At 39.2% G+C, this 12,934-nt stretch overlaps 2 protein-coding genes across 3 annotated transcripts in view; one reads left to right on the forward strand and one right to left on the reverse strand.

The window, feature by feature from the left end:
- The window catches only part of ARL13B (ARF like GTPase 13B), a 94,769-nt gene that overhangs the window by 42,975 nt on the left and 38,860 nt on the right, over nucleotides 1-12,934 (forward strand). The window lies entirely within an intron of this gene.
- On the reverse strand, nucleotides 3,173-4,075 carry STX19 (syntaxin 19; the record flags this gene model as incomplete). Its single annotated transcript, XM_080657299.1, has 1 exon — nucleotides 3,173-4,075. One exon carries the CDS (start codon nucleotides 4,073-4,075, stop codon nucleotides 3,191-3,193), a length of 885 nt encoding a protein of 294 aa, XP_080513425.1. The 3' UTR covers nucleotides 3,173-3,190.

Raw genomic sequence — 12,934 nt, forward strand, 5'->3', positions numbered from 1 at the left:
TCCATTAAGGTAGTGATTTTAAGAAAAAATTACTATTAGTGCCTATTAACTATGTGAATAAAATATACAAAATGTTCAGCAAGTAATTAGTTAATTATCATGTTATTTTTGTTGCTTAAGTTAGCATGATACTATGGTTTTAAAATATAGCAAAGTTGTATGTGATACATTGCTGTGAAAATTTCTGTGCTGAAGTCTTGCTTTAAAATGCTAAGTACTTGTAGCAATAAGTGCTGTTAGAAAATTATTATTTTATAAATCCACCTGGATATAAGTATGCTAGTGAACATTACATAGTACTTAATATTCTCTGTTTTCATGATAAAAAAAAATTAGAAACAGTTGTTAACAAATATGGGTAAGGCACTAGATAAAAGGATATAGCACAACTTTGGGAGGGGCAGAAGAAATATGTCTGCTACCACTCATTACCTGGAGAGTTTATCATCAGTTCTACATTTATCTTTGTTATAATGTTCCTTAAACATTTGAAGCTGGCATATGTGAAACATCTTTTTCTTCAGTAATAGTTGATAATTGACAGAGTGGAAAGCTCTTCAATTTCTTTATATTTTATAAATTAAAAATTATAGTGTTAGGAGGTATGTGTATGTATATTTCTATTCTCTCTTAATCCCACTGTGCTTTCAGTTAATAATTTTGCCTCATACTTCCTTGAGGAAATAGAAACTGGCATTTATAAGAATTCTCATTTCCCACCACCAAATTTGCTCAACTATCTGATTTCGTTCCTAGCCCTCTCCTTTCTTCCTATAATATGGAAGAATTATTTCTGCTCCTATCCTAGGCCAGCTTCTCCATTTGTACTCCAGATCCCGACCCTTTCTACTTCATGTTCTCTCTTCCCTTTGTTATATCAAGAGTTTGTCTCTGGATTATTCCCACTAGCAGAATGTGCTCTCATGTTTCTTAACTTTAATTATTACAGAGTCCTGACTCCACATCCCTCCCCAGCTCTTGACTCCTTTTTATAGTCCTCTATTCAAACTTCTGGTAAGAATTGTCTCTAGTGGCCATTGTAGTTCTTCATATCATATTCTTTCCTCAATATACTCCACTTGTGCTTCCATCCTTACAATTGCTTAAAACTGCTCTTGTTGGATTCAGCAAAATATCTCCATGTTCCCAAATCCCCTTTCTCTTTGCCATTCTTGTTTATCACTTGGCCAAACTGTACAATTGACAGTTTCCTCAACTTTGTTCCTCTTAAACACAATTCTTTTGCATTTTGTAGCACATTTCTTGGTTCTACATTATTGATCGTTTCTTCTCAGTAACTCATTTTCTGCTTTAAATACCCCAGGCTCCTTTCTGGGCCTCCAGTTTTTTTTTTATATACTTTTTAGATGACTTCATCCCTAAGTCAGCTGATCTTAAATACCATTTATTTACTCAGATAACCCAAATCTATACTTTCAGCCCTGACATTTCCCAAGAGTTCCTACTGATTTAACTAATATCTTAGAAACCTCCACTTGGACATTTTATTATCATCACAGATTCCCTTGTTCAAACCTTCATTTCTGTCTTTTCCCATCTCAATAAATGACAATATCATCCAATCAATACCCTGTAGTTTCTACCTCTTAAAACTATCACAGTTTAGTTTAATTTTTTTAAATCACCACTGTATAGTATATAGTTAAGAGCTGATTCTGGAATCATACTGCTTGAGTTCAAATCCTGATTCTCCACATACAGTTTCTGTGACCTGGGACAGGTTACTTAACGTCACTGTATATCTCACTATTTGTGTTGGTAAACTTGGGAAATTATTAGAACTATGCTGGAACATAGCAAGTACTTTATTCTTCTTGATTATGAGTACTGCTTCTACCACCATCACCATCTCCATTCCCATCCTAGTCTAACCCTCTATCATCTCTTATGAGGACTACTTCATTAACCTTCCAATTGTTTTCTCTACCTATATGCCTGTTTTCCACTCACCTGCCCCAAATCCATTCTAACCCACTCTGCATACAATAGAATGACTTTTCTAGATATAGATTATATAACATTCCCAGGATAAAAAATAATCTGCGGGCTTTTCATTGATTATACTTGCTGTAAATTTCAGACTTACATGACTCTTAACTCTAGCCCCTGCTGACCTTTCTTAACTTCATTTCTTCCCTTACTGCTCTTTTAGCCACTGTGATATAGCTGTACTATTTATTTTTCTTTGACCAGAGTAAATTACCCTCCTCAGGGTCTTTCTACTGTTCGTATCCTATGCCTAGAATATACCATCCCTTGTCCTCATCATTTAGATTTTCACTTAATGTTACCTTTCTTACTGCCCAACCCAAAGAAGCCACTCTGGTAATGATAATCTCTAACTCATCATACCCTTATTTTAAGTTTGCCAAGACTTAGCATGATCTGATATTTGCATTTGTTTGTTATCTGTTTTCTCCACTAGAATATGAATTACAGATTTCTATGCCTTTGTGAGTTCAAACTATATCCCTAACCCCTAGTTTAGTGTCTGGCTTTACAAAAAAGTGATGGAGAAACTTTTGAGAATACCTTTATTTTTTTACTTCATTTCCCAACCTTCCTACTCTGTATGTTACACGGTGTCCTGAATGAACCCAAGTTCAGGAAAACAGTGCCTTAATTTGCCTTAGTCTTTAAGCTAGATTCAGCTCCCAGTTACCAACTAGAGTCTTCATCAAGTATAGCTGGATTTTATCAGGATTTAATTGACCACTGAATTATCTGCAATATCTGGACATAAAAGATTTGATACAGCTGCCGTTAAATGTGCTTAAATATAGTATCCTTTGAGGTCTTATATAATTCTTAACTACCAGATATTCTCAAATGAACCAAAAGAATGTTTAAGTAGGTGTCACTTACGTTTATCTCCTAAAGACATTGGAAATTACAAAAATATATGGTAGAGCTTGATACCTGATTAGAAACAAGATCATTCACCTCACTTTCAACAGCTCAGCATAATGTTTTTAGTTTAGCAAATGAAGACGTTTTATGTCACTGGCTTTAGAAATGTATGCAATTCTAGTGGGTAAGGGCTAAAGGAGGAGATTATAACAATAATAATGAAAGTATGTGAATGAATCTGTGAAATGAAGAAAAACAAGATACTGAAATACAAGGCATCCTTCATTCTAAAGCTGGAGAGGTTTCTAAAACAGGTTCTTTATTTTGAGCCACAGCATGGACAACACCAACAACACAGTGCCCTGCAAGGATTTCTTTTTTTATATTTCACAGCTAGTCCAAATTTCTCTTTAGTAGTGTTAACATACTCTTTTGTACCATTCACTGTCATTTGAATATTGTTGATGCTTTCTCCTTGTTCTTCTACTAAAAGAGATATATGCATGAAAAGCTCCCTTAAATCCTTCATTTGATTCTCCAAATTAACAAGTTCCTTGTGTCTCTGTTCTATCTCTGAGAGTTGTGCTTTAGTGATATTGATTTCTGTAAGCAAGCTTTCATTGAAAACTTCCCATTTTCCTTGATGAAGCATATCATTTACTTCTTCTTCAGGCACTTGCTTTCCAGCAACTTCAAGCTGACGGAAAATAAATGTCTTGCACTTTTCTTGCTTTGTTGCTATTGTGTCATTGTATATCAACATAGTTTGCTGAAAATGGTGGAACATTGCGGCATGCTGAGATTTAAGTATCCTTGTGACCACTGATGATGGACCAGTTTCAGCCTCTGATTTTTTTGCTTCTTTTACTAAATCATCTAAACCTCTCTTGATGTGTTCTGCTTGGATTTTAATCTCTTTTGTAATGCTCGACTCTCTCTTAAGGAGACTAAATCTTCTCATTGAAGCCACCAGACTTTTCTGTTGCTGCCCAAATTTTTGAACATTGTCTGTCAAACTGTTAATACTCTCCTGAAGTTTTTGGATGTCATGTAGGTGTCTCTCAGCTACAGGCTCTCTTTCATAAATAACAGCTTGCTGCAGAATCCTTCCTTGTTCCTCTGCTTCTGTAGCTGACACATGCCTGTCTCTAGAGAGTTCGAGTTCCTTTGTCCTTTGCTTTAGTTCTTGAAGTCGATCCTTCATCTTCCCTTTTTTCCTAGGAAGCAAAAATGGTTGAGTTGAACAAAGAAAAGGTGGGTATTTCCCCCTGGATCAGTTGGCTTCACAAAGCTATAACTATCTCCCAGAGAAATCCTCCTAGTTTTCTGAAAAGAGGTTAAAAAATTAGAAAAATCACTAATTTCCTGATAAACATTGCTAAAAGAGAAAACGTGATGTAAAATAATGTCTAAATTACTTTGCATGATTGTGGTGCTACTATGAATCCATTCAGTTGTGTGAAGTAGCTGAGAAAGTAGTGACAGAGATACAACTACCCCAAAATAATTTTTAAAAAGATCTTCTTTATTGATTTTTAGAGAGAGAGAAAGGGAGAGGAGGAGAGATAGAAACATCGATCAGCTGCCTCCCGCACACCCCCTCTTGGGGATGAGCTTGCAATTGGGGCATGTGCCCAGACTGGGAATAGAACCGGTGACTTCTTGATGCTTGCATCGATGCTCAGACACTGAGCCACACTGGCTGGGCTTCCCCAAAATAATATTTTGTGTCATGATGCTGTCACATAATAATAGATTTTTCTTGATATGGGAAGATATGTCTTAGAATGGAAGATTTTACTTGACCATATCTTTAACTTTTAAAATGGAAAGGCACCTGGAAGTTCCCTTATTACTAAAGCTACTGTTCTGGATTAATTTCGTCCATGTAATATTAAAAATATACTCATTTTGCTAAATATACATGATTTAATTAAAACCAGTATAGTGACAGGGAAGATTTCATATGAGAGCTTTAAGCAATATAGATAATGTTAAATTTATCTTAAAATAACTGATGCTTCCAGAGTAACACACTATTTGGTATAGTTTTGTTTTCTCATCCATTGCATACATATGAAAACCTATTCTTGGTCTGATTTTGCTGATTTCTCAATTGTAGCATTATCCGCAAAGATATCCAGACAGTCTTAAAACAAAATTTATGTTAAGAGAGATTTTACAAACATGAGAATATCCTATATAATAAAAGCCTAGTGTGCTAAGTGTCCAGTTCTTCAGTCGACTGTTCAGCCAATCAAAGCATAATATGCTAATGATATGCTAAGGCCGCTCAACCGCTTGCTATGACATGCACTGACCACCAGGGGGCAGACAGTTGACCAGTTGCTATATGTGCACTGACCACCAGGGGGCAGATGCTTTTGACCAGTAGGTTAGCTTGCTTCTGGGGTCCGGCCATTCAGAACTGAGCAAGATGGGCAGGACAAGCCCTGGAGCCCTCTCATGGTCCTGCGCAGCTGGCCAACCTCCCACGTCCTTCCCTGGCCCCAGTCGTGCACTGGTGAGGTCCCTTGGCCTGGCCTGCACCTTCTCGCAATCCGGGACCCCTTGGGGGATGTCGGAGGGCCGGTTTCGGCCTGACGGCGGAATGACCAGTCGTTATGATGCACACTGACCACCAGGGGGCAGATTCTCAAAGCAGGAGCTGCCCCCTGGGGGTCAGTGCACTCCCACAGGGGGAGTGCCACTCAGCCAGAAGCCCTGAGCTGGGCTCATGACTGGCAAGCACAGCAGTGATGGCGGGAGCCTCTCCTGCCTTCATGGGAGTGCTAATGATGTCCGACTGCTGGCTTTTGGACATCCTCTGGGGGCTCTCGGACTGTGAATTTCATGCACTGGGCCTCTAGTATTAATATAAAATCTTATTTTAGGGGCACTGATAATATTGACATTATGTTGATAATTATTCATAGGATTAAGTTGATGTGCATAATTTATATATAATGATATATACTTATATGTATCTGAAATGAAGTGAATAAAAAGCAATCTTTGTTAATAAAATATTTAATTTTCAGAGAGCATTTGACTTTAGAAAGGCATTTAAAGTACCTTTCATCATATTTTTGCAGCTAAGAAGAAGCTGTTAAGGGAGTTACAAACAGCTCATTGAACTACACAGAGAATCAATGTCAATCACAAGAAAGGAACTCTAATGTTATGCTGTTATGCTATGGGACTCAGTTTTAATATATTTATGCAAATATTTTAAAAATATATTTTTTATTGCTTTCAGAGAGGAAGGGAGAGGGAGAGAAAGATAGAAACATCAATGATGAGAGAGAATCATTGATTGGCTGCCTGCTGCACGCCCCCTACTAGGGATCAAGCCTGCAACCCGGGCATGTGCCCTTAATGGAAATCGAACCTGGGACCCTTCAGTCCGTAGGCTGACACTCTGTCCACTGAGCCAAACTGGCTAGGGCTATTTATGCAGATATTTTTTCAGTGATTTAGATGTTCTTATAAAGGCATGCTTATCAAATATGTTGATGGGACAAAATTTGGAGGGGTCTTATGTTGAAGTACAGAGTTGGGATTCAAAGATTAAAATAACATGGAACACTATACTAAAAGTTACAACAATGTGTTTAATCAGGGTAGATAAAAAATGTTCACCCAGTTGTTTAGAAAACAAATTTACATCTACAAAATGGAAGCCCCTTGCATTCATAGCAGGGCTTATGAAAATTACTGGAGATTTTAGTTACATACAAGCTTTCTATCAGAACTATCAGAATAGTCATTTTGCTCTCTTGAGTAATAGTGCTAAGAAAGGTGTTTGTTCCACTGACTATGTTAGTCAAAGCAAATGGGAGAGGGATTATGTTAAGTTCTGAGTGTGGTATTTTGTGACAAAAATTCATAAATTAGAAATTTATAAATTGTCATGGAAAGGATGAGATTGGAAGACCATACATAATATATGGAGAATTACTCAAAGGAATGGAAGTATTTGTCTTGCAAAAGAGAAGATCTGGGCAATAACTACAACTGTTTTCTAAAATGTGTAGGTCTGGATATGTAAAAGGAATTCAACTTACTTGGCCTAACTCCAAAGGTGGAAATTACATGGAGAGAGGTTTAATTTAGTATAAAGAAGACTCTTCACACAAGTAGAGCTGTCCTGAGATGAAATGAACTGCTTCATGAGATAATAAGCTTGCCATCACTGGAGATGTTCAAGATATTCTTCAATGATGATCCAGTTGAGGATGTAAAAACGATGCCTGCATTGCATAAAAAGTTAAACCAATGTCCTGCTAATATTCCTTTGTTTTTAAAGGACTGACATTTTATCAATTAATTACTATGGCTTACTATATGCAAAGTTTTAAGTGCTATAAAATATATTCAACAATACCTATCCTGAATAATTTACTATTCAAGGGGAGATGGACAATATACAATTAAAAATGAAACTATCGCATTGATGTTTCTCTCTGTCGTCTCTTCCCCACCATTGCACTCTCACTAAATAATCAATGGAAAAATATCCTTGGGTGAGGATTAACAGAAAAAAATAAAAGAAACTAGATGAATATTATGCTAAGCAAAATAATCCAGTCAGAGAAAGAAAAGTATCATCATCTCACTCATATATGGAATCTAATGAACAAAATAAACTGATGAACAAAATAGATCCAGAGACATAGAAGCATGGAACAAACTATTGAATCTCAGAGGGAAGGCAGTGGTGGAATTAACCAGAGGACTTATATGCACACATGCATAACCATGGACACAGACAATAGTGTGGTGAAGGCCTGGGGCAGGCTGGGCGGACAGGGAGTGGGGACAGGCTAGAAGGGATCAAAGGGGAAAAAAAGGGAACATCTGTAATACATTCAACAATAAAAATAAATTTTAAATAACTGTAAAAGAAAAAATAGAAAATAAATTGCTTGAAACCATTAAAAAAAATGAAACTACACCACCAACTTACACCATACACTAGGATAAACTCTAAATAGATAAATGACTTAAATGCAAATCGTGAAGCCATAAAAATCCTGGAAGAAAACATAGGCAATAAAATCTCAGACATCTCTCGTAGCAGAATTTTTATTTACACATCTCCTAGGCCAAGAGAAACAAAGGAAAAAATAAACAAATGGGACTACATCCAACTAAAAAACTTCTGCACTGCAAAAGAAACCATCATCAAAATGAAAAGGGATCCCACTGTATGGGAGAACATATTTGCCAATGATATATCTGATAAGGGGTTAATTTCCAAAATATATTATGCAACTCAACAAAAGGAAGACAATCCAATCAAAAATGGGCAAAGGACCTGAATAGACACTTCTCCAAATAGGACATACAGATGGCAAATAGACATATAAAAAATGCTCAATGTCACTAATCATCAGAGATGCAAATTAAAAATCACAATGAGGTATTGCCTCATGCCTGCCAGAATGGCTACCATCAACCAACAAACAAGTGCTGGTGAGGATATGGAGAAAAGGGAACCCTAGTACACTGCTGGTGGGAATGCAGACTGGTGCAACCATTATGGAAAACAGTATGGAATTTCCTCAAAATATTAAAAATGGAACTGCATTTTGACCCAGTTATCCTACTTCTGTGAATATATTCTAAGCATCCAATCAGAAAGAATATATACATCCCTATATTCGTAGCAGCATTATTTATATAGCTAAGATCTGAAAATAGCCAAAATGCCTATCAGCAGATGAATGGATTAAAAAACTGTGGCACATCTACCCAATGTTGCTGTAATAAAGAAAGGACTCTTACCATTTGCAATAGCATGGATGGACCTAGAGAGCATTATGCTAAGCAAAATAAGCCAGTCGGAGAAAGATAGATCCAGAGACATAGAAGCATCAAACACCATCAAACCTCAGAGGGAAGCAGGGGAGCGGGGAAGAGGGGTAAGAGATTAACCAAAGGACTTGTATGCATGCACCTACGAATGGACAGACAATAGGGGGGTGAGGGCCTGTGCTGGGAGGCAGGAGCGGGCTGGGCAAGGTCAATAGGGGAAAAAGGAAACATGTAAAACTTTCAACAATAAAGAATTAAAAAAAAAATGCTGTCCATTTATACAATGGACAACTATGCAGATGTAAAAAAGAAGGGTCTGTTACTCTTTGAGACAGCATGGATGGACCTGGAGATTATGCTAAGCAAAATAAGTCAGTCAGAAAAAGCCAAATGCCACATGATCTCACTTACATGTGGGATCTAATGAACAAAAGCTAACGAACAAAATAGGTCCAGGGACATGGAAGCATGGAACAGATTGACAGATCTCAGAGGGAGGGGTGGGGGCTGAAAGAGATTAACCATATAATTTATATGCATATATGCATAACCCATGGACACAGACAATAGAGTGGTGAAGGCCTGTTGTGGAGTGAGGCTGGGTGGAAGGGAGTAAAGGGGGGGATGGGGGACATCTGTGATACTGTCAACAATAAAAGATAAATTTAAAAAATAAAAAAATATATATATTTTAAAAAAAGTGTTTAAGATATCATGTCACTTTTGATATAGCCATAGTTTTTCCTTTTTTAAATTGTTGCTTTTTAAATTTATTTTTCCTACCACCATTTATCCCCTCTATGCCCTCTTCCACCTCCACTTATCCCCTCCTCTCTTGCAATCACCACACTATTGTCCTTGTCCATGAGTTCTCTCTTTTTTTTTCATTTGTTCAGTCTTCCATCTCCTACCCACACCCCCACCCAGCTGTCTGCCTGCTCTCTGTGAGTCTGTCTCTATTTTGCTTGGTAGTTCAGTTTGTTCATTAAATTCCACATATGAGTGAAATCACATGGTACTTTTCTTTCTCTGACTGGCTTATTTCGCTTAACAATGTTCTCCAGGTTCATACATAATGTTACAAAGGGTAAATTTTTTCCTTTTTATGGCAGAGTTGTATTCCATTGAGTAAATGTACCACAGTTTTTTTTATCTACTCATCTACTGATGGACATTTGGGCTGCTTCCAAATCTTGTCTATTGTACATAACACTGCAATGAACATAGGGGTACTACATATATTCTTTCAAATTAGTGTAAGTGGAATCGTTGGCAGTTTTTATTTTTTTAGTTAAGTCCATACTGTTTTCCATGTGGCTGTACCAATCTGCATCAAAGGAAACCATTAACTAAATGAAAGGACAATCCACTGACTGGTAGAACATATTTGCCAATGATACATCTGATAAGGGGTTAATTTCCAAAATTTATAAAGAACTTATAAAACTCAACACCAAAAAAAAAACACCCCAATCCAATTATAAAATAGGCAAAAGACCTGAATAGATACCTCTCTAAAGAGGACATATGGATGGCCAATAGACATATCAAAAGCTGCTCAAGGTCACTAATCGTCAGAAAAATGTAAATCAAAATTATCATGAGATATCAACTTATGCCTGTCAGAATGGCTATCATCAATAAATCAATAAACAAGTGTCGGTGAGGATGTTGAGAAAAAGGAACCCTGGTGTACTGTTGGTGGGAATACAAATTGTCTTTTTTTAATGCTTTTCGTTTTCATACACAGCTTAAGAAGTCAAATCATTTCATTGCTTATAATGATATACAGCCAACCCCTGCCTGCCCCATCACACCTCATTTTCAGTTCCCAGTTCCCAAAGGGAGTCATTGTCAGCTCCTTAGATAAAAGTTGCTTTTAAACTCCCTATTTCTTGGTAATCTGCTTATGTAGGTGTTAATTTTCAGATTTAAAAATTATTCTGAATCTCTGTTGTGAAAGATGTTGATTTAACCTTTTTTTATACCCCACCATCACCTCAATTTTTACTTCAATATAGTTATATCACAGTTTGGGTTAACCAGTGTTCTGCATTTATAACCAAATATACACATTAGAGGCCCAGTGCACAAAATTCCTGCCCTTGGGGGGGTCCCTCAGCCTGGCCTGTGCCCTCTCACAATCTGGGAGCCCTGGGGGGATGTCCAACTGATGGCTTAGTGGGCCTAAGCCATCAGTCAGACATCCTTAGCATTGCCACAGAGGCGGGAGAGGCTCCCACCACTGCCGCTGTGCTCGCCAGCCATGAGCCCGGCTTCTGGCTGAGCGGCATTCCCCCTGTGGGAGCAAACTGACCACTAGGGGGCAGCTCCTGCGTTGAGTGTCTGCCCCCTGGTGGTCAGCACACATCATAGTGACCACTCATCCCACCATTCGGTCATTTGCATATTAGCCTTTTATTATGTAGGATACGCTATAGATGAGGCCCCTTAGAACCATAAGAAATGCAAAAAATTCACTGTTAACTCATTCTCAAATTGCCCCCACTTAAAATCAAATTGCCTCCCCCCTCCCCCCCCATGGGGCATGTGCTGCACCCTGGGAACCAGTGGGCTTGACACTTTTCCTCTCTGAGCTTCATTTCTGAATACATACGCATATACCATGGGAATTGTAATCTCTTCTCCGCCTACCTCACTGGGTTGTCATGAGGAGGTTCTGAGCTAATAAACCTAGAAATGTTTCATCAAGTAAGTGATGTCTAAATGGGAAGGGATTGTTATTTTTAAGCCCACGGGTACCCTCAGCAGGTGCTGATTAGGGGAGGAGGGCATGATTGTTTTCTGGGACTGTAGCTATGGAAGCTTTGCAGAGGGTTCCACAGGCCTCAGAGGGGCGGGCTCTGGCCAGCCCTGTAGCAGTGGTCATCCCTGGAGGCGCTGACGGGGGGGAGGGGGAGGAGGCGGCCGGGAGTCAGGAGGGTGCTAGGGGGGTGGCGAGGTCAAAGGGGAAGTAACTGTCAAACCTTCCCACTTGGTGCCATTCTTTGAATCCTAAGTGGCTGTTTCGCAGCTGTACCTGCTCAGGGCGGGGCTCCAATCTCCTGGAGCAGGGTGGGGGCTGGGCCAGGGCGGAGCCAGGCAGGTTAGGAGGGCAGGTTTTGCAGAATCCCCAGCAAGGTTCAGTGCGCTTCCTCTGTGAAGATTGCCCTGCTGCTATGGGGGGCAGGGAGGGAAAAGGGTCTGACCCTGGGGGGCTTCTCAGGCCTGCCTCCAGCCCCAGCAGAGGGGGCCCAGCAGCGGTGGGCTGCAGTCCCCGGGGCCCTCGGAGGCGCTGAACGGGTGGTCGACAGCATGCTATTGTTGTGGGCTCCCCTGGTGGTGGTGGTGGCGGAGGGAAGAGATCGGGAGTTGGAGGTGTGGGCTGCAGCTACCCCCCAGACTGGGTCTTCTCCCTGTCTGGTCAGCCTCCCTGTACCCCTGGGGGTACGGGGGCTGGGGTAGGGTGTTCGTCCTTCCCCCCAAGGGTACAGGGGCTGGGGTAGGGTGTCCGAGCTGGGGGATCAGGAGAGCTCCCCGTGGCCGCTTCCTCTTCCTTCTTTGCACTCTGGGCTCCTGTCAGGCAGTCTCCTCAGACCCCCGGGGAACTTGGCTCTAGCTACCTGCCCCCTGCTGCGTGCACATCAATATGCAAATTGGTCGTTACAGGTACAACATCATGGACAAATTAGCATATTACCTCTTTATATGTATAGATTAGAGTCACCTAAGGTACTATATACTTTCTCAAATAAGTTTGTTTTTTGTTTGTTTCTGTGGCTAGAGCTAAGAGATTTACACTTTTATTTTAGGAAAACTTTTCATTGACATACTTTCACATATACAGAGAGTGTCCAAAACAAAATGTGTAATTTGGTGATTTTTCACAAAGTGAACATACCCATATAATCATCACAATGATCAAGAACCATTTATCTTTTTAATTTTTCTTAAAATTATTACCTAAGTTTTTCAGTTGCTTCATTTTCTAAGTATACATCACTAATTCCTTCCAAAACTCTTAAGTTGAGCTGAAAATATCCTCTTAATACATTTAAATATAGTAGATATTCTGGTTTTTTTTTCTGTCATTGTATTATTTTTATCTTTTGAGACTTCTTCCCTGGGTCCCTGTAGCTTGACCTGATTTACCACATAGCTGTTATGTTGGAATTTTTTTTCTTCTTTCTTGTATGCCTTCTGCCATATACTTCCTTTTAAAATGTAAAGTGCTAACAACTTT

The sequence above is a fragment of the Plecotus auritus genome (assembly GCF_963455305.1).
Source record: "Plecotus auritus genome assembly, chromosome: 2".
NCBI lineage: Eukaryota > Metazoa > Chordata > Mammalia > Chiroptera > Vespertilionidae > Plecotus > Plecotus auritus.